The sequence below is a fragment of the Suncus etruscus genome, chromosome 16, assembly GCF_024139225.1.
Source record: "Suncus etruscus isolate mSunEtr1 chromosome 16, mSunEtr1.pri.cur, whole genome shotgun sequence".
Lineage (NCBI taxonomy): Eukaryota > Metazoa > Chordata > Mammalia > Eulipotyphla > Soricidae > Suncus > Suncus etruscus.
The window spans coordinates 64,892,979-64,918,350 of record NC_064863.1 but is presented as its reverse complement, the minus strand read 5'-3'; the positions used below and the strand labels follow the sequence as shown (position 1 = coordinate 64,918,350).

The 25,372-nt window shown below is 38.8% G+C and overlaps 1 protein-coding gene and 1 non-coding gene across 2 annotated transcripts in view; one reads left to right on the top strand and one right to left on the bottom strand.

The window, feature by feature from the left end:
• The window catches only part of SDAD1 (SDA1 domain containing 1), a 41,624-nt gene that overhangs the window by 2,514 nt on the left and 13,738 nt on the right, over window positions 1-25,372 (top strand). The window contains 12 exon segments of the mRNA XM_049790251.1: window positions 1-72; window positions 778-876; window positions 3,673-3,783; window positions 6,892-6,963; window positions 7,043-7,143; window positions 10,692-10,749; window positions 11,684-11,758; window positions 13,126-13,227; window positions 13,739-13,753; window positions 13,755-13,809; window positions 15,553-15,656; window positions 17,653-17,710. The exon segment at window positions 1-72 is cut by the window's left edge and continues 33 nt beyond it. Of these exon segments, the coding sequence (XP_049646208.1) occupies window positions 1-72; window positions 778-876; window positions 3,673-3,783; window positions 6,892-6,963; window positions 7,043-7,143; window positions 10,692-10,749; window positions 11,684-11,758; window positions 13,126-13,227; window positions 13,739-13,753; window positions 13,755-13,809; window positions 15,553-15,656; window positions 17,653-17,710 (922 nt within the window).
• Window positions 22,931-23,060, bottom strand: LOC126033268 (small nucleolar RNA SNORA22). Its single transcript, XR_007504378.1, has one exon. It is a non-coding gene; the product is annotated as a small nucleolar RNA SNORA22 (small nucleolar RNA).

Sequence of the window (25,372 nt, the reverse complement as noted above, 5' to 3'; positions counted from 1 at the left end):
GTGGAAATTTTCAAATTGCAACCAAATAAACCTAGCAAAGAACTGGCAGAGTTGGTGATGTTCATGGCACAGGTAAGGTTATAAATTTAAAAAGGGACCAGTGATTAAGTAGTTTGTAAAATATTTTTTCCCAGTAATACTCAGCATCATTCCATTTGGGAATGGAAACTTAATTGAATATATGAATACACATATGCATATGTACATATGTTTTTTAAACTTTCCTTTTTTTTGAAAAGTTTATTTGTTCCAGTGTTTGAGTTAGATCAACAGTAATCTAACTTACTGCTTGCTGTTTGCCTATCATCTGTCTCCTTTTCAGAAAAAAAAAAAAAAGGCAAAATTGCTCAGCACACACTTTCTCCCCCCTCTCTCCCAAGAAATTTGCCTTTAAGTGAACAGAGAAAAAGCTCCTGAGAAAACTATGAGGCTTTTTACTTCTCTCCACTCGGGATCATCTTTCCAATGACCCAAAGGGGGCACTGTCTCAGCTGACAAGCTTTTATTAGCATTTTTCATAGGAACAAGCCAGAGGAAAAAATTCAAGCTGTTTGTGTTTTCTTTAGAACAATGATAAAAACAAGTTCTGAATCATGTTAAAAATATTTCACTAGGGTTAGAGGAAATGTAAACCGGTTGAAGGAGGAAAAGAGATGACTTGGAAGCATTTACCTCAGTAATAGTGTTCTACTCTACTTTTGCAGAACATCCTAAATACTTGCATGTGCATTAAAGGAAAGAAAAAGAAACTTCAGAAGAGCTTTTGCTTTCTTACAGATTGGTCACTGCTATCCAGAACACTTAAGTAACTTTCCTCAGGAGCTGAAAGATCTTCTCTCCTGCAATCACACTGTGTTGGATCCAGATCTTCGAATGGTAGGGCCAGTATTAGGATTAATAAATTGTCCTGTGTTCCATGTGTATATAAGATATTTGTCTAAGGAGAAAAACCTCTCGGCCAGACATTTTAAAACTACAAATTGGGGGTGGGGAGGGGGAGGGAGGTAAAAAAAAAATAAAAACTACAAAATCAACATGTGTTTATTTCAACATAATCCTTTCATCAAGCTGGAAAGATAGTATATGAAGGCAGAGCACTTGCCTTGCAAGTGGCCATCCCAGGTTTGATTCCAACATAAACATAAATCCCCAAGGTCAAACAGGAGTGAGCCCTGAGCACAGCCCTGGGGTACCCAAATGCACCCCCCATTCATGCTACAAAAAAATATATACAAAAAAACATTTTTATTAAGAAACTAAAAATAGGGGCCCGGAGAGAATAGCACAGCGGTGCTTGCCTTGCAAGCAGCCGATCCAGAACCTAAGGTGGTTGGTTCGAATCCCGGTGTCCCATATGGTCCCCCGTGCCTGCCAGGAGTTATTTCTGAGCAGACAGCCAGGAGTAACCCCTGAGCACAGCCGGGTGTGACCCAAAAACCAAAAAAAAGAAACTAAAAATAGAGACTTTGTAATTAACATTTCTCTTTAGATAAAGCATTTATAAATCAATTTAGAACAAACTATCAGCCTCTTTATGCTATTTATTAGTTACCAATTCTTAGTAGCCATTGTATTTTCTATCTGTGTACTTTCTGATTTCCAGATTTTTTTTTTTTTGTGGTTTTTTGGGTCACACCCGGCAGTGCTCAGGGGTTATTCCTGGCTCCAGGCTCAGAAATTGCTCCTGGCAGGCACGGGGGACTATATGGGACGCTGGGATTCGAACTGATGACCTCCTGCATGAAAAACAAACGCCTTACCTCCATGCTATCTCTCCGGCCCCCAGAATAGTTTTAATCATCCCCAGGTTATGTTTTTATTTTATTTGTTTTTACTTACACATTTAGACTTTTTTTTGTTTTTTGGACCATACCCGAGAGGGTGTGCTCAGGGGTTACTCCTGGCTGTCTGCTCAGAAATAGCTCCTGGCAGGCACGGGGGACCATATGGGACACCGGGATTCGAACCAATCACCTTAGATCCTGGGTCGGCTGCTTGCAAGGCAAACGCCACTGTGCTATCTCTCCGGGCCCACATTTAGACTATTTAACAAAATAAATAACAAAGCAAAACAAAACGTTCATAAATGTTAATTTTTGTTTACTCCATTGACTCAGATAATATTAACTTACATTTTTGTTTCTTTGATGCTGCATTTTAATGTACTTTGTATTAATTTATCTTTGAACATTATTTTAATGTTAAAATTATGTTATGGGGGCCCTGACTACTAGGAATAGAATGCTTGCTTTGCATATAACCAACCCAGGTTCAATCCCTTTCATCCCAAGTGATGAAACCTGAACCCACTAGTGAACCCACTAGTAATTGATCCATGAGCACAACCAAATGTGTCACAAAACTAATAAAATCATGTTATGTTAAAATTATGACTATGTAGTCATTGGGAACTTTATAGTGCTTTTACCAGTGACACTAATGTTTGTAAAATTATCCTGGCTGGACTTGGGGAGATAACTAAGTGGTGGAGAAGGCACCAAACTCTGGATTTATTCCCTGTTAGCTCATTCCCCCAGCACCACTGGGAATAGCCTTGGTGGCTGCCAAGCCTGAACTCCTCGCTGTCAGTCCTGCACTGCTGCCTGGAGCTTTACCAGGAATGACTTTGCCTCTATTCCTACCAAATACAGCTGGATATGGTTCAATCTCCGGCATCCCATATGGTCCTCCAAGCCTGCCAGGAGTGATTTCTGAATGCAGAGTCTGAAGTTACATCTGAGTACTACTGTGTGTAGCCCCCCCCCCAAACCAAATACATATTATCCTACTGTTTTGGCACAAATAATTCAAACCCATTCTATTTTTCCTGTTCAAGAATGGGTATTAATTTCCTCCAGGAGTTTCTTGTTCCATCTAATGAAGAATAGCTTTACAATTTTTTTCTGTTTGGGTTTTGGGAGGTCATATCCTTGGATCTGTGGGACTGTTCCAGATTATCCTTGGGGGACTATATTCTGCTGGGTCTCAATTCTGGACCTCCTGCATGCAGAGCAAGCATTCAGCCATTGAGTGATCTCCCTAGGCAAACTAAATGATAAAATAAAAACCTTAAAAGTTGGTATGATTAAGAATATTACAACTATTATACTATACTCTGTATTGACAGTATTGTAAAAGAATGTTTTGTCAGAACACAAATTCATATTGATTCTACCAATTAACGTGTTATATGGTTATCTTTTTTTGATTCATTGATCGCTTTGGTTTTGTTGAATGTTGACTTTTTTCTCTGGCCTTCCTCAGTCACTAAATGGGTTAGATTATGCTTTTTTATTTTATGATACAACTATGAAATAAAACTTCATATGCATTTACTCAACTAGTTTATCCTTCTGCTCCCTCAATATAAGGCTCATGACCCCTGAGCGCCGCCAGGTGTGGCCCAAAAACCAAATATACATATTATGTATGTACGTGTATATATAAGGCTCATTAAAAGGCTTAATTATATATGTGTGTGTGTGTGTGTGTGTATATATATATATATATATATATATATATTGCATATATATATGGCTCATGAGAATGGAGGCTAGTTTGGGCTGTGTCAATAGAATGCATTGAATTCCTTTGGGGAGTGCATAATTCATTGTTTTCATCCTACTTCAAGTCCCTCATTATCTTATAGTATGTTTTCACTTCTCTCCTAAGACATTTTGCAAGGCTTTGATCTTACTAAGAAATAAGAATCTCATCAATCCTTCAAGCTTATTAGAACTCTTCTTTGAACTTCTGCGTTGCCATGATAAGTTGCTGCGAAAGGTAAAAAGTAAAGTTCCTTTTTTTCTTCACATCTCATTCCCTTTGCAGTGACATAAAATTTGTAGTATTTGTAAATCCTTGTACTCCTGATACGTTATATTGTTGGACACAGTTAGAAACAGTTTTTACAGGAGAGCTTTACTCTTATTAGCATTTACTCAATTAGCATTTGACTGTTTGCCTTATATCAGATAAATTCTTGAAATTTTTTATATATTTTTTATATATTGATTTATATATTTATTATTCACAAACCCTGTGAGATCAAGATAATGATGATATTGGTGGTGATTAGTAAGGATTATTTTGCATATAAAAAGACTGAAGAACTGGGTCTGAGTGATAGCACAAAAGCAGGACATTTGCCTCGCATGAGGCCGACCAGGAACGGACTGGTGTTAAATTCCCGGCATCCCATGTGGTCCCCAAGCCTGCCAGGGATGATTTTTTAATTTAGAGCCAGTAGTAACCTCTGAGCACCACAGGGGTGACCCAAAAACCAAACCAAACAAAATAAAAAAAAAAACCTCAAGAACAGTAATGAAACCAGGGGTCACATATCCTCAGAGTGCTGAGAGTAGAAAAACAAATAAAGTTGGGTTCCACAGGCTGCTACTCACTGCAATGTGAAAGCATGAAAGCAAGATATATAATCAGTTTCATTACCCCCCTACCAAAAAAATACACAGAAAATTCTACTAAATATTAATTACGATTTCCCTGTACTTTGTACTTATATGAGTAAGATCAGGAGCCAAAGGTTTCTGGGGCCGGAGCCATACTACAGCAGGTATGTTATTTGCTTCAAACCTGGCTGACCCAGGTTTGATCTCCCATGTGGTCTCCTGAGTCTGCCAGGAATAATAGCTGAGTACAGAACCAGGATTAAGCCCAGCACTGCCGGGTGTTATCTCCCCCCAAAACAAACAAACAAAACAAAAATGCCAAAAAAGGTTTTTGAAGTTTTAAAAAGTAAATCTTGGGCTGGAGTGATAGCATAGCAGTAAGGCATTTGCCTTGCACACAGCCAACCCAGGATGAACGGTGTTTCGATTTCCCGCATCCTGTATGGTTCCCTGGGGCCGGAGAGATAGCATGGAGGTAAGGTGTTTGCCTTGCATGCAGAAGGTCAGTGGTTCGAATCTCGGCTTCCCATATGGTCCCCTGAGCCTGCCAGGAGCAATTTCTGAACATAGAGACAGGAGTAACCTCTGAGTGCTGCCTGGTGTGACCCAAAAAACCTATATGGTTCCCCAAGCCTGCCAGAACAATTTCTCAGTGCAGAGTGAGGAGTAAACCTCTGAGTGCCCGTGAGTATGACACCCCCCAAATAAATATTTGGGTCCAGGGAAATAGCTCAGGGGACAGAGGCACATGCCTTGCATTCACAGACCCTGATCCCTGGCACTTGTTGCCCCCCAGAAAATTCTGGGTGTAGTATTGGGGATCCCCAGCATTGCTGGCCCTGAGCAGATTATCAGGCCGTAACACGGAGCTCTCCAAGTGGCCTAGATTCTGAGTATCACTGGGAGTGTCCCCAGAACCCCCTGAGCATTACTTATGGCCCCTTTCTTAAACCCTCACATAAAAGGAAAACTTTATAAATTATTTTTACTGACTTAAAATGTTTTCCTAAGTATTAAGAGACTACCACCATGTGGTTGTTATAGTAGTTGTACTTCTTAGTCTAGTAGAAGTCTTCCATAGAAAGAGATTTTGAATGCCAGTGATATCTGTATTTTCAATAGAGATATATAGTTAGATGCTTATAAATGGGACCATTTTTCTTTCTTGTTTTAAATAATAACTATTGAGATACAATTTACATATATTATCTATTTATTTTTTTAAATTGTCATTGAGTTTATTCCCATCTCTTTTTATATATATAATCTTTAATCACCATGATGAGTACAAGCATGTTTGTAGTTGGGTTTCGGTATCATCTGTTTAAAGCATACAGTTTGATTCTCAAGGTCTTGTTTTCAAGATGACCACAGAAAGAACTATATGTCAGTCCATAGTAATATAAAGACAGTGGATACTGTCTTTATCGTTTTGCAAGTGACTGGTTTTGATCCTTAGCATTGCATTTTGTTCTTTAAGCACCACCAAAAGTGAATCCAGAGCTCAGAGCCAGGAATAAGCCCTGAGCACTGCCAGGTGTGGCCCAAAAAATGAGATAAAAAAAAAAAACAGTACTCAGGTTATGCCAGAAAAAGCATTAATACTGTGCCATGTCCAGAGATAAAGCTAGTAAGAGTTTTTCATTCAAAATATAGAGACTATAGTCAACAGGCATATTTTCAGAGTGAGTGCATTTGAACCTTACGTAGCTCCCAAGCCATATCTGGAATGACTTTACTGTAAGTAATGCCATTCACAGCACTGTAGTTGAGTATCAACCTTCTGAGGTCCAAAGTCACCTGCATTTGCACCAACCCTGGCAGCTACTAGTATACTTTTAACTTCTAAATTTGCACTACTTTGTACATTTCATGTCAATGCAAAGTAGGTGGTGGCACCCCTGGAAAATGCTGGAAGAATCTAGGGGATCAGTAGTACCTCAGATGTAATTGTTGTTGGGGGTGTTTGCTTGCTTAAATTAGAAGGTATCTTTCCAGGAGGGCAGTGCATAATTTCTCCCCACTACCCCCCCGAAAGGGAGCTGTAGACAAATAAGTCTGGGAACCTCTGTTGTAGCTTATAATGGTACTTCATGTGTTGCCAAATAATGCTCAGTTTCTGATTATACTATATTTGAATATACTATATTTGACTTATTCATCAGTAAATAGATACTTGTGTTGTTTCTCGTTTTGTCTGTTATCATTACGCATAATGCTATGAATATATGTGAACTTGGTGTAGAAATGTTTTCAGTTTTTTGGGTATATAATTCGTTGTTCAATTGTTTGGTTACATGGTAACTCCATGCTTAATCTTCTGAAGACAGCTTTTATTTTTGCTTTTTTGGTTTGCTTTATTTGTGATAGACTTAAAAGTAGGTTAAAAAAACAGAAATTCTATTATAACAATTATGCCTTTCTTCAAATTGAACATAATTAGAAGTATTGCTTAATGAGTTTATGTTTTTATTTTCCCCAGACTTTATACACACATATTGTGACTGACATCAAGAACATAAATGCAAAACACAAGAACAATAAAGTGAACGTGGTAAGTACCTTTTTGGTTTCTAAGTTTATGGCATTGTGCTATCAGTGTAGTGAGTGTGCTGTCTCCGTTATTTTCCTAGGTATTACAAAATTTCATGTACACCATGTTAAGAGACAGCAATGCAACTGCAGCTAAGATGTCATTGGATGTGATGATTGAACTCTACAGAAGGAATATCTGGTAACATATCTATATGTCTCTTGAGAAGTATAATCCTTTACTCATTTGTAACTCCTAAAGCACATACACAAATTTTTTTGACCTCTCACTCTTTAATATATCTCTAGCATGGTGTAAGTCAGCAGTAAAAATTCAGAGGCAATCCAAATGACTGAGGACAATATTGACTAATTTTGTCTTGTTTTGTTTGGACCATACCTGAAGTACTCAGGGGCTACTCCCAGCTTGGTGCTGGAGGTTGTTCCTGACTGTGTTCAGACAACCAGATGGTACTGAGGATCAAACTCAACTTTCTTCCATGAAAGAACTTTGATCAATCTCTTAGCCCTGGCTACTATCTTTTTTTTTTTTTTTTGTGTGGTTTTTGGGTCACACCCGGCAGTGCTCAGGGGTTACTCCTGGCTCCATGCTCAGAAATTGCTCCTGGCAGGCACGGGGGACCATATGGGACACCTGGATTCGAACCAATGACCTTCTGCATGAAAGGCAAATGCCTTACCTCCATGCTATCTCTCCGGGCCCCTGGCTACTATCTTAAGCACTTCTATTTTATATCTCAAGTACAGTACAATGCCGTTTATTTTGAATTTTCCTCATTTTGCCAGTAAGGAAAGTAAAGTTCTTATAAAGTTTAACCTAGTAGCAAGAGAAAAGCAGAGCTTAAATTCAAACTTACGTCTGACTTTGAATTCTGTTTTCTGCCTACTCTGAACTCTGAATAATATCGAGTCAGTTTACTCCATAACTGGATCCCTTGTATGCTCCTGGCATTTGAGCTATTTCTCTGGTTCTTCTTTCAAAAAAGATTCTTTATTATTTTTATTAGTTTACAGTACTATACAATTTTAGAGTTTAGTCTCCACAACTCTAGATATGTGTTAACTCCACACAGTCACCGCCCAGCAGCCAAAAAATCCTTAATTTATTCTTTCCACCCCCACCCATTGATTCCCTCTAGTAAACACCCTGGTTTCCTTCAAGTAGAGGGATCAGTTTTATTGTTATATGCCACGTTGTTTCCATTCATTATTTATATTGCACATAGGAATGATAATTTGTCTGATAATGCCTTATTTGACTTGTACTGTTCAGTTGCCTCAAATTTCACCTGTGTTGTTCCAAATAATGCAATTTTATTTTTTTAACAGCAATGTAATATTCTTTTTTTTTTTTTTTTTTTTTTTTTTGGTTTTTGGGTCACACCCGGCAGTGCTCAGGGGTTACTCCTGGCTCCATGCTCAGAAATTGCTCCTGGCAGGCACGGGGGACCATATGGGACGCCGGGATTTGAACCGATGACCTTCTGCATGAAAGGCAAACGCCTTACCTCCATGCTATCTCTCCGGCCCCGAGCAATGTAATATTCTATTGAGATATAAACTGCAGCTTCTTTTTCTAGCCATCAATTAATGAACATTTATATAGTTTGGTATTTTGACTATTGTGTATATAATACTGCTATGGGTATGCAAAGATTTTTTTCAATTAATGTTTTCGTGTTCTGCAGATAAATTTTCAGGAGTGGTATTCTTGAATCATATGGTAATTTTCTTAAGGAATCTTTAGACCATTTTCCTCAAAAGCTGAACTCATATATATCCTTACCAAAAGCCTATTTGAGTTCCTTTTATTCCACAGCCTTACCAACAACTAGTTTTCAATTTTTTTGATACAGGCACTTTTCCTTATATTAAATAATATTTATTATGGCTTTGTTGTACTTTTTCCAAATGAGTACTATTGAACACTTTTTCATGTGTTGAGCCATCTGTACGCCTTCTTTTGAAAAGTCTTTTCTCACATTTCTGATTGGATTATTGATTTTTTTCTTGTTGATTTGTGTGGGTTATTTATATATTTTGGATATTAACCCTTTGTCAGGCTTCTGCCAGTTTGCTAGGTTGTCTTAATATCTTTAAATTGATTTTATGATAGTTTATTTTGCTGTCTAAAATTTTTTAAGTTCCATATAGGCCCATTTTATTCTTGCTTTTCTCCCCCTTAGCATTGAAGTAGCCTTTCTGACTGTGTCTGAATACGTCATCTCTCTTTTGTTTTCTATATTTTATGATACTAGATTTTTTTTTCCTTAGACTTGCTTCTTTATTTTAGGTAGGTTGCTCCAGCTTTGTTGAGTTTATGCTGATTCTGCTCAGTTCTTTGGGTTATCTTCTCCTATTGTGTCTTTAAGCATGTTCTTCCATAAATAGGATGTCATTTTCTTTGAGCAGTTCAGTTTTCCCTTCCAATGGTTGAAGGTTTTTTGTTTTTTGTTTTTTGCCTGAAGAATTTTTGTGCTTACACTTTTTGATTAGCTTTTGTTTTCCTATAGATGGTGTTGTGACTTTAGATTGGAATTATGCCTTCCTTCCTTCCTTGCTATCTTCCTTCCTTCATCCTTCCCTCCCTTCTTTATTCCCTCCTTTCTTTCTCTCTTTTTTTTGTTTGTTTTTTGGGGCTACATCCAGCAGCACTAGGACTTACTCCTTAGTCAGGGGATCATATGGAATGTGGGGATCAAAACCCTGACAGTCCTGGGTCAGCCACATGCAAGGCAAATGCCCTACCACTGTGCTACTATTCTGGCCCCCTCCTTTCTTTCTCTCTTTCTTTAATTACTTTTTATTTTGTTTGGGGGGGGGCATACCTAATGGTGCTCAAGAATTACTTATGGCTCTGAAGTCAGAAATAGTTCCTGGCAGGCTGAGGGAAAGGGGAACCATGAGATGCCAGGAATGGAACCTGGGTCTTTCCTAGGTCAGCCATATGCAAGGCAAAGGCCTTAACACTGTGCTATCTTTCCAGCTGCTTAATTACATAATGTAAAAGATAGTTACACATCTCTTTTTGTTTGTTTTGGACCACACCCAGCAATGCCCAGGGGCTTTTCCTGGCATTGGTCCAATAATGACCCCTAGAGGTGCTGGGAGGAGTATAGGTTAAGTATCTGTGAACTGTTTATCTAAAAGTTGGGTAATTATAACAGTATGGGGATAACTGTGTATAACAAAAGGCAATAAATGGGAGCTGGAGCAATAGTACAGTGGGTAGGACATTTGTCTTGCACATAGCCTACCTGGTTTTGATCTCCAGCATCCAATATATCCCTGAGTGCCAGGAATAATTTCTGAGCACAGAGCCAGGAGTAACCCCTGAGCGCCACTGGGTGTGGCCCCAAAAACCTAAATAAATGAATGAATGAATGAATGGCAATAAGAATAAATAAAAATATTCGAGGGTCTGCTGTATAAGACAGTTTGTATATTTCATGAATCTTCACAATATCATATAAGAATAACTAATAACTGATGAATGTGAAAACCAAAAACCAAACAAATAAGAATTGAAATTCTTCAATTAGCTTTTCTCAATGGCAGTGTAGTCGTTTTATATTTCATATTTATCTGTGATTGACTTCTGTGACCCTTGACTTTTTAAATGATTATAACTTCTAACAGGTATATTAAGAATGCTGCATATTTTGTGCCATTTTCTTTGTTATGAGATACACTAGAATAAATCTTGATTCACTCATTATTTTCCTCCAGGAATGATGCCAAAACAGTCAATGTTATCACAACTGCTTGTTTCTCAAAGGTCACCAAGGTGAGCCTCATAGGGCTGTCTTCTTCTTGCTGATAGGAGGGAGGATGGATGTGGCGAGTGCGGAAGGAGTGTGTGAACATGTGATCTGCATTAATGTTTGCTCTCTGCTTCAAATGCTTCCCTGCTTCCTTTCTACACCAGAGGAGTCCAAACAATAAGCATGAGGTTTTGGGCTTTTCTTTTTCTCCAGAAAAAAAAATTAAGAAAGCTTTGACCGATCGATTTTTGATTTATTAAAGTAGCACTCACTGGTTTATAACATTTTATATGTTACAGACATAGATCTTTATTAATCAGCATCTAAATGCACTACATCATGTTCATCACAAAAAGGCTAGCTTCCTCCGTCGTAATTTATGGAATGTGTGTCAAGTGTTACTTGTTAAGTGATAGCTTAAATGTTTAATTTGTTTCTTTGATTATTCTTCCATTCGGTTAGGGCAAAGCTGGCAGAATTTGATAAACATCTTTAGCTTTCTGTTAGAATGGGTACTATGTGGGTACTATATGGGTACTATTTTTTTTTTTTTTTTTTTTTGGTTTTTGGGCCACACCCATTTGACGCTCAGGGGTTACTCCTGGCTATGCGCTCAGAAGTCGCTCCTGGCTTGGGGGACCATATGGGACGCCGGGGGATCGAACCGCGGTTCGTCCTAGGCTAGCGCAGGCAAGGCAGGCACCTTACCTCTAGCGCCACCGCCCGGCCCCCACTATGTGACTTTTTTATGAGTCATATAGGTATACTCAATAATCTTTTAGAAACGTAGCAACTTTGTAGAGCCTGACTGTTTTAAATATTACATACTTCTAAGATAAGTCCAGAAAGCATGTTTTAAGAAAAAAATGATCCCAAGTTCCTTCACTGATTTTTTTTTATAGACAAAAGTTTCCTTTGTAAGCTGGGTTAAGTAACTGATTTTGTTCTTTTTGGTAGATATTAGTTGCTGCTTTGACATTCTTCCTTGGGAAAGATGAGGAGGAGAAACAGGGCAGTGATTCAGAATCTGAGGTTAGTTTAATTATGTGTGTGTTTAATTTGTCAGATTTCACTATTGCTTTTATTTATTTATTTTGGGTTTGGGGCTACACCCTATGATGCTCAGGCGTTATTCCTGATATGAGCTCAGAAATCACTCTTGCCTTGGGGCACCATATGGGATACCTGGCTATCTAATTGTAGTCTGTCCTAGATTAGTGCATGTAAGGCAAATGCCCTACTGCTTGCTTCGGACCCTAAAGGGAGAAATTTTTTTTTTTTTTTTTTGGTTTTTGGGCCACACCTGGTGACGCTCAGGTGTTATTCCTGGCTATGCTTTCAGAAATTGCTACTGGCTTGGGGGATCATATGGGACTCCAGGGGATCGAACCGAAGTCCGTCCTAGGATAGCACGGGCAAGGCATACGCCTTCCCGCTTGCATCACCACTCCTGCCCAGGGAGAAATTCTTAATAGTATTTTCCATTTTGGTATTTTAAGAATGTCTGTAATAAAATATTTTAATTATTTTTTAATCAATATATATATATGTGAATAATGCATCTTTTTGTGTGTGTGTTTATAATTAAATCTAAGGCCTCATGCATTTAAGGCATGTTAAATCCCCAGCTGAGCAACACATTATTACCATAAGTTTTTGTAAAATATATCATAAGAAGAAATTTATCTTTACTGTCTTAGTTTTACTACCCACTTTTTTATAGGTAGCCACTTTATTTTCTGTGCCTTGATACATGGATATGTGTATATACTGTCTTTTATGTATAGTGGAATTTAAAGTATACAAATAATATATATTTTATAACTTGCTTTATGTATAAATGCATTGGTATACTGTTGCACTTGGATCTTATATTAGCACATATAGAACTAATTCATTTTTTTGAAACTACATAATTTCAGAATACGAATGTATTATAGTTTAAATACCTCCTTGCTAATTAACATTTCCAGTTACTCTTTTCAAGATAAGTTGTTTTCTGTTTGCATAACTAAATTTAAAAAATATATAAAGGGCCCAGAGAGATAGCACAGCGGCGTTTGCCTTGCAAGCAGGCGATCCAGGACCAAAGGTGGTTGGTTCGAATCCCGGTGTCTCATATGGTCCCCCATGCCTGCCAGGAGCTATTTCTGAGCATAGAGCCAGGAGTAACCCCTGAGCATCGCCGGGTGTGGCCCAAAAAAAACCAAAATATATATATAAAGGCAAAAACTGATGCTATAGTAAAATGCTTTGTTTCTGTTTATGCATATAGACACATTTTTTGTTATTGAATTTGTAAGATATATAAAGTTCATTTACTTTTAAGTAGAAAGAAGTGGTTGATCAGATTGTTCTTTGCTTCTGTGAGAATTTTTTTTCTGCAATTTCTTCTTTAGGATGAAGGACCAAAAGCCAGAGACCTGCTCGTGCAGTATGCCACGGGAAAGAAAAGCTCCAAAAACAAGAAGAAATTGGAAAAGGCGATGAAAGTGCTTAAGGTATAGACTAGTACCTGGGGAATGAGGTGGAATTGTTGAAATGTATTTTTTAGAAAACTCTTGAAAATCAAACTCTTGATATCAAAAAGTTTTGAGTAGAAATGTATAAGTTTTTGCATAATTCTGTATGAGAAAATATTTCCTGAGGTTTAGACTTTAAAGATAAAACTCTCCATATTTTCTTCTTTATTTTTTTTTTTTTCGGTTTTTCGGCCATACCCAGTGATGCTCAGGGGTTACTCCTGGCTATGCGCTCAGAAATCGCTCCTGGCTTGGTGGGGGGACCATATCGGTTGCCGGGGGATCGAGCCGAGGTCCATCCTAGGCTAGCGTGGACAAGGCAGACACCTTACCACATGTGCCACCGCTCTGGTCCCTCTTCTAAATTTTTTTGAAACAAAAGATTTATTTCTTTTAAGTAGTGTGGTAGTATTTTGCACTTAAGTGCATTTAATCAAAAGGACCTTCTTACTGTAAATAATATATAAGTAGGCTTTTTTCTCCTTTTCAGAAACAAAAGAAGAAGAAAAAAACCAGAGGTGTTTAATTTTTCAGCTATTCACTTGATTCATGATCCCCAAGGTATAATTACAATTTCCCAACTTCTTTGTTGGGCTATTTTGTTTCTTACCTTTAAAATTACCAGGAATTATAATCTCCCTGGCACTTACTGTGCAATAATAAATGCTTGACTTTTGTAAAATGGTTGTAATCTATAGAACGGAGGCAGTGATTATTCACTTCTGAAACAGGGATTTCAGTTCATAGAAACTTAAGAAAAATGTGGAAGAATAGCTCTCTCTGTAACTCAGGTCTTCAGTTTGAGAGGGCATTTGCCCAGGTGGCAACTTAACATTTTTATTTTGCTTGTGTCTCTCTTTTCAAAGACTGATCTGTGAAAAGGAGATTCCATTTTAGAACATTTGTTCTTAGTTCTGTCAATTGGAATCATCTAAGGAATCCCCAAGATTGTACTGGTGCTTGAATTTTCTTATCCCAGACTATCAACTAAATGTTTGTGTGGGGTATATCTAGGCTCTGGGACTTGAAATGCTTCCAGCGGTGCTCTGATCCAAAGCTTCTTGGTGTGGGTCATGACCCCAGTGCAGTTACATAGCTGAAAGTGGGGATGACAAAATAAATATTGGCAATGGTAAAAGACTTCCAAACATACCTCATCCAAAAATTAATTCGGAATTAGCAAGATAGTTCCAAACATTGTTTATGGATTTGCTAGCTCATGTTGTGTTTCCCAGCAGTCTCAAGTAGAAAGTTTAAGCTTTCCTGCACTGAACTAGTAAAGGACATATCAAAGGATCTCTGCATTAGTGGTTCCCTATAAGGTGTGATAGTGCCCCCTAGAGGAGTTTTGGAGGTGGTGTCTCTTCCTGCTTAAAAGTACCATATTTTCCAACGTTTAAGACGACATTTTAACCCATGAAAAACTTGTTAAAAGTTGGGGGTCGTCTTATACGCCGGTATACCGCACGCTGAAACTTACTCCAGCTTCAGGGACGAGTGATCCAGCCCCCTCGTACCGCTGGCATCCCTCTGTTCAGCTTTTGAACAGCATCCTCTATTCAGAGGAAGAACCCTGTCTCCTAGCTGTCCTGTTAGTCACTGCACTCCAGCCACTGGCTCTTGGAGGAGCCCTCTCCCTGCTCACAATGTAGATCACTGTTTTTTGTTTGTTTATTTGGTTGGTTGGTTGTTTGGTTTTTGGGCCACACCCTGTGGTGCTCAGGGGTTACTCCTGGCTCTATGCTCAGAAATAGCTCCTGGCAGGCACAGGGGACCATATGGGACACCGGGATTCGAACCAACCACCTCTGGTCCTGGATCGGCTGCTTGCAAGGCAAACGCCGCTGTGCTATCTCTCCGGGCCCCAGATCACTGTTTTATGTTTAGATGTTTGATGACAAATAGCCTTATGTTTATAAGTGACAGTTTCCAGCTAAGTACATGCATGAGTTAAGTATTTGAATGAAAATTTCCATATTGAAATCAAACGTTACGTTTTTTAATTTTCATTTGGTGTGCATTAAAAGAGAGGTAGTCTTATACAGCGACCATAGCCCCAAACCTATATTTTAACAGGAAAAGTAGGGGGTCGCCTGGGAACGGTGGGGGGCGGGGCTACTGAGTATTTTTCTGAAAGAGGTTAGTTGTGCCAATACTTTAGGAATCTGAGTTCTGGGTGGTGTTGTTTCTAAAATTCATTGAGTAGGCACTATTGATTCACCTCTGGCTGCAGAGTGATTTTAGATAGAGCAGTCCCTAACTGCCTTTCCATACACAGTGTGCTTCTGATACTGTCTTTTCCAGATTTCGCAGAAAAACTGCTGAAGCAGTTGGAGAGCTCTAAGGAGAGGTTCGAAGTGAAGATGATGCTCATGAACCTCATCTCCAGACTAGTGGGAATTCATGAGGTTTGGATGATGTTATGCCTCTTAGTGAATCGGAATTAACAAAGCCAGTAAGAAGAGCAGGGGCTTAATTTGATCTCTCCACTCTCTTTAATTCATAACATTTGCTGAAGAAGAGCTTTCACTCTGAAATACCTGTTTCTGTCGCTTGTTTTTTGGCATCTGAGTACAGATGTTAAATCATCCATATTTTCAGTTTATGACAGACTTTTCTATCATACTTTCTACCTTAATTTTATTGTTTTGTTTAATCTATTTGATTGATTTTTTTGAGTCAACATTTCCTTTTATGTGTCAAAATATGTATTTTTGCATTTTTCTTCACTCTTCATTTCTTTCCAGATTTTGAAACAACCTTAGTAGACAAGTTTTATTTGTTGGGTACATATATATGGACACTTAAGCTAACTGCCATTGTGGGAAAGAAGAGATTCCCCAAAATTAGGTCATCAAGAAACAACTGTTGAAGTTGTACATCATTTGCTCTTGTAACTGGAGCTCCTTTGAAAAACACTGATTATTTTGCTTTCATCAAACATTTTGTGTTGAAAAAGGAAAGTGAAAGGTTATTTTAAAAATCAAACCAGCATATCTATCTTTAAAAATGATAGTACAGGGCCCAGAGCGATAGCACAGTGGGGAGGCCATTTGCCTTGCATGTGGCTGACCTGGACTCGATCCCAGCATCCCATATGGTGCCCCCAAGCCTGCCTGGAGTGATTCCTGAGCACAGAATCAAGAGTAGCCCCTGAGCACAACCAGCTGTGCTTCCCCCCCCCCAAAAAAAAAAAAAAAACTAAATAAGAATGAAAGTACAGGCTGGAGATCTAGATCAAAGGAATAGACTGCATGTCTGGCATACACAAGGCCCCAGTTTTGATGATCTCTGGCCCTGCATGACCTCCTAAGCACTTACCTAAGCATGCTAGGTATAGTCCTAGTGGCTCCCAACACTATTAGGCACCCCAAAGAAAGTACACATTAAAGCACTTACTCCTTTTGTTTATGCATTTACTTATGTTTTGCTATATTTTATATATATAAATATATATAGTAAATATATAGTATAAATAAATATATAAGTTTATATATAAATGTAGTATAAATAAATATAGTAAATATATATTTTACATATATATACACAAATATATGTGTATGTGTATTTATATTTACTTATATTTGCAATCTGGTTATCAAACCCAGGGCTTCTTATGTGCAGAGCAGAAGCTCTGCCCTTGAATTATATCCCCAGCCTGTAGTTGTCTGTTTTAAGAACAATTTGACATTTCAGTAAAAACATTGCTTTTTCTCCATGGGCTGGAGCCTTTGAGAAGCCTACTAGATTAATGTTACATTTGTGTAGTTATTCCACGTTAGATCTGAATGAGATTGGTAAGGAAGCAGAAGCGATTTGTGGTTTAGGCATAGTTCCATGAAAATGATACTGGAGTTTTGCAGATAATTATCATTATACATCTGCCTTTATGTTGAACTCAACTCCAGAGTGTTGGCATTTTGTCTCTAAATTTTGGGTCTTTTAGGAATTAATCCACTCTGTTTAAACTGGTATGCAATCATAAAACTAGACTGCGGGTCTTTTGCTTTCAATTATGTTAAATGCTATTCAAATATTTTTGCCCTTACCTTGAAGCCTGAATATTAGTAGTTTTGTGGATTGGGGAAATAACTTAGTGGGAGATTACTGTGTTGAGGCACCGAATTTGATCCCCAGAATAAAAAGGAAGAAAATAATTAATCCTTTTCCTTCCTATAGTTCTCTTTCTTTTTGAAACTAAAGAAATTAGTTTGGTAGTCACATAACATTTAAGGTAGGCTACTGTTACTTTTATTTTTTTATTCCTTTTTAACACCTGGCTTATTCTGCATATGTTTCTTCCTCCTTCAGAAATTATATTAGGATTGCCTAGTACAGCACATTGAATGATTTTGAGGCATGAAACCATTAAAAAAAATTAAAGTCAGTGCATTCTTTCCACAGCTTTTCCTCTTCAACTTCTATCCCTTCCTCCAAAGGTTTCTGCAGCCACACCAAAGAGGTAAGCCTTCCATATTCCTTTGGTGGCCTAGAGGCTAGAATAAATATCCAAAGTCTTTTGTTCTAGAATTATTAAAGACTTAATTAAAAATAAGGGTCTGGAGTGATAGTGGGTAGGACATTTTTCTTGCACACAGCTGACTCAGATTAAATCTCCAACATCCCATATGGTCCCCTGAGCCTGCCAGGAGTAAACCCTCTACGCACTGAGTGTGGCCCCAAAATAAAGTAAAATAAAATATGTTAGGTGTCAGGGAAAGGGAGTGAAGTTATTTTGCTTTCCAGTTTTTTGTCATGAATTAATTGTTCAGTTGATCAATTTTAAGAAATAATGGGGAGGCAGGGTAAAGCAGTATACAGAGGGTCAGAGGGTTGGGCAGTTGCCTTGCACACAGCTAACCTGTATTTGATTCTCAGCATCCCATGTTATCTCCCACACCCATTAGAAGTAATACCTGAGTGCAGATCAAGGTAAATGTAGCCCCCCCCCATAAAAAAAAAAGCCCACAAAACAAGAAACCATAATAAAGTTTGGGGAGTTGGAGAGATAGTACAGTATGGCATTTGCCTTGCATGTGATCAACCAGGTTTGATCTTTGGCATACCATAGGTCTCACAAACACCACCAGCCAAACACCACCAGCCGTAATTCTTGAGCTCCAGGGTGTGACCTAAAAATAAAAAAATAAAAAAAAAGGGGGAAAGAAAGGAATATTGGAGGAAGGCAAGGAATGCTTTTTCATTATCTAGTATTTTTTTGGAATGCCATAAATGCAGAAAAAAATTGTGGGGTTGCTATTAGGCTTTTGGACCACACCTGGCAGTGGTCAGGGTTTAATCTTGATTCTGAGCTCAGAAATCACTCCTGGCAGGCTCAGGGGACCGTGTGAGATGCTGGGGATTGAATCCAGGTTAGCTGCTTATAAGGCATATGCCCAACTCACTCTGGCCCACCGAAGAATATTTTTTAAAATTGACCTTTTACTTTGTAATAGATACCAAGATATTATTGTAATAATATTTAAATGTACTGTTTATGTGTGTTATTTGCAATTTTAAACAACATAAAAACAGAAACTATATGATTGTTTTCCTTTTCAACTTGAACCAAGATGGAAAGAAATGACCAAGTGACTTTTGAGTTATTATAAATAAATGATTTATATGCAGGCGATCACTTGGTACTGAGGTTAGAACCCTGGGTTCCTGCATACAAAGCATGTGCTCCAATCCTATATTATCTTGCGGGGTCCGGAAGCCCCCCAGGGGGGCCCGGCCAGCAGGAATTAGCTGGGAAGACTTCTCAGACAACCGCACTCCTATTTTGCTGGGTAGAAGAACAACCACACCTGTAAAAATCTGAGAGAGGTTAATAATAAAGACCCAAGGCAATATCTCACTGCTCAAAGGCAACTTTATTTGACTACAGCTCCTTCTTATATAGTGAAGGAGAAGGGGGCAGTACAAAGGTGATGTCAGTCATACTTTTGGCGCGAAGGCCCATACAAGGCAAGAATACATATCAGGTTACAAGGAACAAAGAAAGTAAATCATTCTCCAAATAAAGAAATGGACAGTGGGCTAGGAGGCAGGATTACCTGCAAGTCATGATGAACGTGCTGTTTCCATGGAAATTTCTTGTGACCTTCTAGCTGCATATCTAAACTTTTAACAGATATAAGGTGGGGGCAATGTTCTTACAGAAATAATTTTGTACAGACAATGTAACATATACACATAATAACTGCCTTGTTGACTCCGGAATGTAGTTGAGGGAGTAAGACCTCATTTCTGGGAATGGTACCGGGCCGTGTTGCTCTCCTCCGGGCTAGAGTTAATTATATCCTGCAGCTGCACATTCCTTTCTCTTTAGCTCAAAAATTTACAGCAAGACTGCATGTAGCCTTTAGGTAAAAGGCTGGACTATGGCAGAAAGAACAGCAAAATGGCCTCAAACAAGTCACAGTCCCCAACATCTCCCCCTTTCTCTTCTAATAAAAGAAGGAAAGTCGTGAACGGGTGGAAGAACCGTGTCTTAGGCTACAAGGTTTGACCAGGTCGGACACGGCCAAAGCCGCATTAAAAGGTGGCTACAAACGCCATGGGTGTGCGCAGAGATCCGAATTATGCGCTGTAGCCTTTTTGGGCCGTGCCCTAACTGGGACCTTGCTAATCCCGTCGTAGGTGTCTCCACAGCCGAGAGCACAAGTGACGGAGTGAACTCCGTTTGTTAGCTATGCGCTCTATCTCCTGGAAACTTAGTGGCTGGAAAGGCGGCTTGGTGACTAAAGCCAAGTTTTCACAGGAGTCACGCGGGGTCAGACGCTGGTAGTTGACCTGAATAGAGGTTTTTGTTGTCTCATCTACCTGGTTCTTAATAAAGGCAGTGATTTTGCGGAAAATCCATGGGCCAAGAGAAAAGAGCAGCATGAGGCTAATAAGAGGGCCCAAAATAGTGGACAAGATAGTGTGAAGCCAAGGGGAAGAGAAAAACCAACCCTGTTACCAACCTTGTTCTTCATCGAAATGTTTTTGAAAATCTTTTATACCATCACCAATATGTTGAACGCTGTCTCTAACTAATCCAATTTTGTCTTTAAAAATACAACATTGTTCCTTAAGGGCTACACAGACTCCCCCCTCTTTCATAAGGGCGAGATCTAAACCACGACGATTTTGAAGCACAACATCTGCAAGGGAACTAACAGTATCAATGAGAAATTGAAGACTGTTTTTGATTTCATTAATATTTTGTTCAACCGCTTGAGTGAGAATGCGAAAATTGGACTGAGTGGAAACAAGGGAGTAAATTTCTATGCCAGCACTAGTAGTGGCGCCAACAGCAAGGAGGACTGCAAGGGTGACAGTTGTAAAGGGCTCGCGACGTTGTTGAAAGACGGAAGGATAAGAGTAGGGGTTGAGGAGAGAAGCCAAGCCAACAGCGTTCATAATTTGGGTCTGTGAGGGCTAGAGCAGAGGCATTTATAAGATTTAAAATAACTTGAGAGGAGGAGGATGGGCCAGAAGGCAGAGTTCGTAGCTTACAACTTGCTCAACAGTGAGTTAATGACGCTGAGGCTGAACTTTACAGAGAAGAAGTTCAGAGTCATTGGTGTAGATAGGAGATTTAAACGTTGTGATGCTTTCATAAAATGGCGAAACTGGTGAATTGCAGATTCAACAGTGTTTATAGCTGGTGTTGGAGAGTGCCTGGGCAGAGGCATTGACCATTTGCAGGATGAGGTTTGAGGTGGAAACCGACCAACAGGTTTGATGGTTATTCTAGGCATTAACAAAGCTAAAACATAACAATCATGATAAGCAAGAAACATTTCAGTAACAATATGGGGAGAAAATCCAGTGGAACAAACAAAATAAGTGGAGTTGGGGGCTTCAATGAAGATGGAAGAGTTATTAACAATAATGGTCTGATTGCAAATGTTTGATTGTTGAACAGGCGGGCACATATATGGTTTGAGTAAGCAAAGTTCCACGACCGTGACTTGTTTGCAATGGAGGTTGTTGGTGGCAATGGTGGGCAACCAAGGCAGCTAGGCAGAGTGTCTAATTCAGCATTGTCAAAAGTGGAGTCAGTAGAAACAGGTTTGCAGGAATGGCGGCTAGCAGGAGGCTTATAAGAAAACAGCTTGGCAGGAGGCAAAATGGTTACTTCATATAAAAATTAAGAATTTACTTAGTTTTTTGGCTTGGGTATACAGGCAGAAAACATTAGCAATTTACATTACACTAGTTATTTTGGAATACCACGGGAATGTTATTTGACCTCTGTTAGACTTTGGCATAAAAGAAATTTTATAATTAACAATTGCTAATTAAAAAAAATTTTTAGGGGCCGGGTAGGTGGCGCTGGAGGTAAGGTGTCTGCCTTGCAAGCGCTAGCCAAGGAAGGACCGCGGTTCGATCCCCGGCGTCCCATATGGTCCCCCCAAGCCAGGGGCGATTTCTGAGCGCATAGCCAGGAGTAACCCCTGAGCGTCAAACGGGTGTGGCCCAAAAACCAAAAAAAAAAAAAAAAAAAGTATAAAAAAAAAAATTTTTAAACTGAATATAAAGGATTTTTCTTAAACTTTTAGTTATTATGTTAAAGCTGGATGCTATTTTTTAGCCATAAATACATATTCTATAGGCCTGAACTTACACATAACAGGAAAGCCGGGTGACTGCAAAGTCCAGAAATTCTCCAGGGAAAAGTTATCCCCGATGGCCATTGAGAAATCTGGGGTTTGCCATCTCCCACACCCTCCGCCATGTTCTTAGAAGGACAAAGCTAGCTTAATACATAATTTGTAACACATGATTTTTAGTTGCAAGATGCCAGTCTGTGAACTGACCAGACTGAACCAGGTTGAAAAAATTAATTGAAATTTGAAAAATGGATAAGGCTTTAAAAATTGTATTATTATAAAATGTAGAGATAACAAATAAACAGACAAAACAAAACAACACTAAACACAACATTTTACACTTGTGGCCACTTTCATTCATCACAACAGACACATAAACAGATAAAAGGAGTGATTTAAGACTTATTTATAAAAAATTGACAAGCGCTTTTAAATATTTAGCTAGCATGTTTGTGAGAAGAAAAAAAAAATTTTGTAGAAAAACTTTTTTAGTTTTGAGAAGTACTTAATGTAGATGGCGTGGAACTTTGCTGAAAATAAATTTTAAGGTTTAGATTTAACACAAAACATTTTTAAAACAATTTTAATTTGAAGTTTAAAACATTAAGTAAAATGGTTAATGAGCACTGTAGAAGGAGTCTTCACTTTGAAGTATGAAATTATTTGCTGTAAATGAATAGGTTTTCTTTAAATTGGTTTTGCAGTAGAACAGTAAGACAGCTGCAATAAAGTGTTAAAATTTTTATGATTAAACACAATAGCATGAACTATGATTATTAAAGGTATAAAAAACTGACTTTAAAAAACAAACAACTGTTTTTACTATGAAGACTTTATGTGAATAATTTGTAAAAAATATTATATACCAAATTAACTAAATGCTTAGATTATTATAAAATATAGTTAAAGACATCTGATGCATTTACACACTTAGAACTTAAGACTAAAATTATATTTAATACTAGTTAATTTGCTTATAAAGTTTAGTTATTTTTATATATTACTTATAAAATTATATATAATATATTTTTCATTTATATTATTTTTTCACTGCGACACAAATATACAGATTTGTATAATGTGCTGATATTTTGAATGCACTTAAAATAATAGTTCTTTCAATGCAGAAATAAAGAACAACCATTGCTGTAGCACAAAGTTAAAACTAAGGGTACTATAAAGCACACTTAGGTGTTTACTGTGCATTAAATTAACTATATTGTTTAAAAAGGCTAACCACATTATTTTTCACATAATTTTGTAAATACTTTAAAAATTAAAATAAAACTTGTAATAGAAATATAAGACTTAAATTTAACACTTTTGTGTTCGTTTGGATTTTAAAACACAAAGAAGTTTTTCTTTTACCAACATTTTGTTATCTGTAAAGTGACAGAATCATGACCTTGCTCTAAAATTTTCTGAGAGGCAAAAAAAAAAAAAAGTTTATTGCCCTTATCTTCATGTTGCTTTTTAATGTTTTAATAATTACTTTACACCACTTAATGCACTAAACCTAATAACACATATTTGACGAAGTGTAGGGCTGACAAGGTGAAGCAGAGTCTTTTACTGATAACTCGGGGAGGGGCCAGCACAGTTAACAGCAGGAAGGTTAGAGGCAAATTTTTTACAGTCAGCAGGGTGTAATGATATAGAGAAAAAAAAAAAAAGCAATCTTTTAAGATTAATTACTAATTTATTGGAATTAGAGGGAATGGCAACCGAAGAGGGGAGTCTGGGTTGCAAAAGCACCATGGGGATCATGGTTTTATTAATTGATTTGAGAATATGCAAGAGATGCTACTTTTCAGATTTCTTTTGAATAACAAAGATTGGGTATTTCAAGGTGAATTGGAAGGCTTAAAGTGGGAGTGGCAGGGCTTGAGCTGGCTGTTTCCCAAGGCTGGCAGGAAAGAGGCTGAAGGAGGCTGAGGGCTGGTTTGAGCAAAATGTACTGAGTAAAGGGTACATTAGGCTCAGAAGTTTTAACAGCAAAGTGTAGATATCGCAAGGTTTTATGGCTTAGCAGCTGATACTTTGTAATTATCCTGCTCACTGTGCCCTTAGAATTTTTTGTAGGCACTGCAGCAGTTTCTGTTTTATGGCACTCAGCCTCACTTTTATTAGTTTGTTCCTTTGAATTCTCAAGATGGGGGGCCTGGCCGTGGAATTCAGTGGGCAGAGGACAGACAACTATAGATTTAGGAGGGCGGGGGAAAGCCTGAAGGGCAGAAACTTGTGAATTAAGAGAAGCAGCCTGTTTTTGAAGGCTTAAGATTTGTTTAAGATTTTCAATTTGGCCAAGTAGTTTCATTTCTATAGCTTTAAGAGGGGGAGCGGTGAGAGGAGGGAATCTGCCATGGTTAGGGACTGAGCGTTCTCCACGGTGGAGGCTGCTGAGCAGGCGGGGGAAGACTTTCTCCATTAGGGAGAAAGACAGGAAAGGTAGCGCTGGTTTTTGAGCCAAGAGCATTATCAAATTTGTTAGAGAGGTGAGAGACCATGGATGTAATTGTGGTGAGTTGGGAGCTTAAGTCAGAAAAGGGGGGGGGAGGGAGAAAGCAGCAACAGTTTGTTGCCGGTGTGGGGGAGCTGCTGGAATGCTGGCTCTGGGGAGCGACTTCCAGGCATAGAGGGCAGCAAGAGCCATGTTGGCAAGCTGAGACCTGGAAAGTGTGTGCTGTACCTTTAAGGTATGAAAAGAGGCGAGGCCAGCTATAAGAGCTTAGAGATCAGGATTCCTGCTTATCTGCAAGGGCTTTGCAGCGGAAAAAAAAGTTAACTTCCCAAGAGACAAAGAGTTCAGCTATTAGATTCTAAGCAGGAGAGCGTGTAAGGGGCTTGGGGGCCATAGGAGGTTACGGCTTGAAATGGCTCTTTGAGGCTTTTCCAATTAAAGGCTTTGTATTGTTGCAATTGCTGGCTAAGGAGGGGAGGGTGGTGAGGGGAGTAAAGGTTTTGTTGGAACAGGGACGGAGCTGAGGCTAAGGAAGTGAAGGGCTGTTTAGGATTTTGCACAGAGGGTGCAGCGGCAGAAGTAAAGATGAAGGGTCAGAAGAGGAAGGAAACTGAGAGACAGAGTCAGAGCGAGAGGGAGCCCAGGAACACTAGATTTTTGGCAAACATCATGAACAAACATTAAAAATTACAAATATCTTTTTTGGTAACCTCTATATGTCTGCGTTTCAATTCAGACTGTATATCTCGAATGAATTTAAGCTCAGTACTCAATGCGGCACCCATGGTAGCGGATCCTATGGGTGAAGCCCCAAAAGCCAATCAGGGGCGGCGATCAGAACGACTGGAAAAACTGCAGTTTAAATTTTTGATTAAGGCTAACTCGTTTCAACGCTTACCCTGATGAGGTATTCCTGCGATTTACGAAACAGCTCCGGACTCGCCGACCTGTAGTCGTTCGGGGTGTGGCGGTGGTCTTCGAGCCCAGCGTTGGGCGCCAAAATGCGGGGTCCGGAAGCCCCCCAGGGGGGCCCGGCCAGCAGGAATTAGCTGGGAAG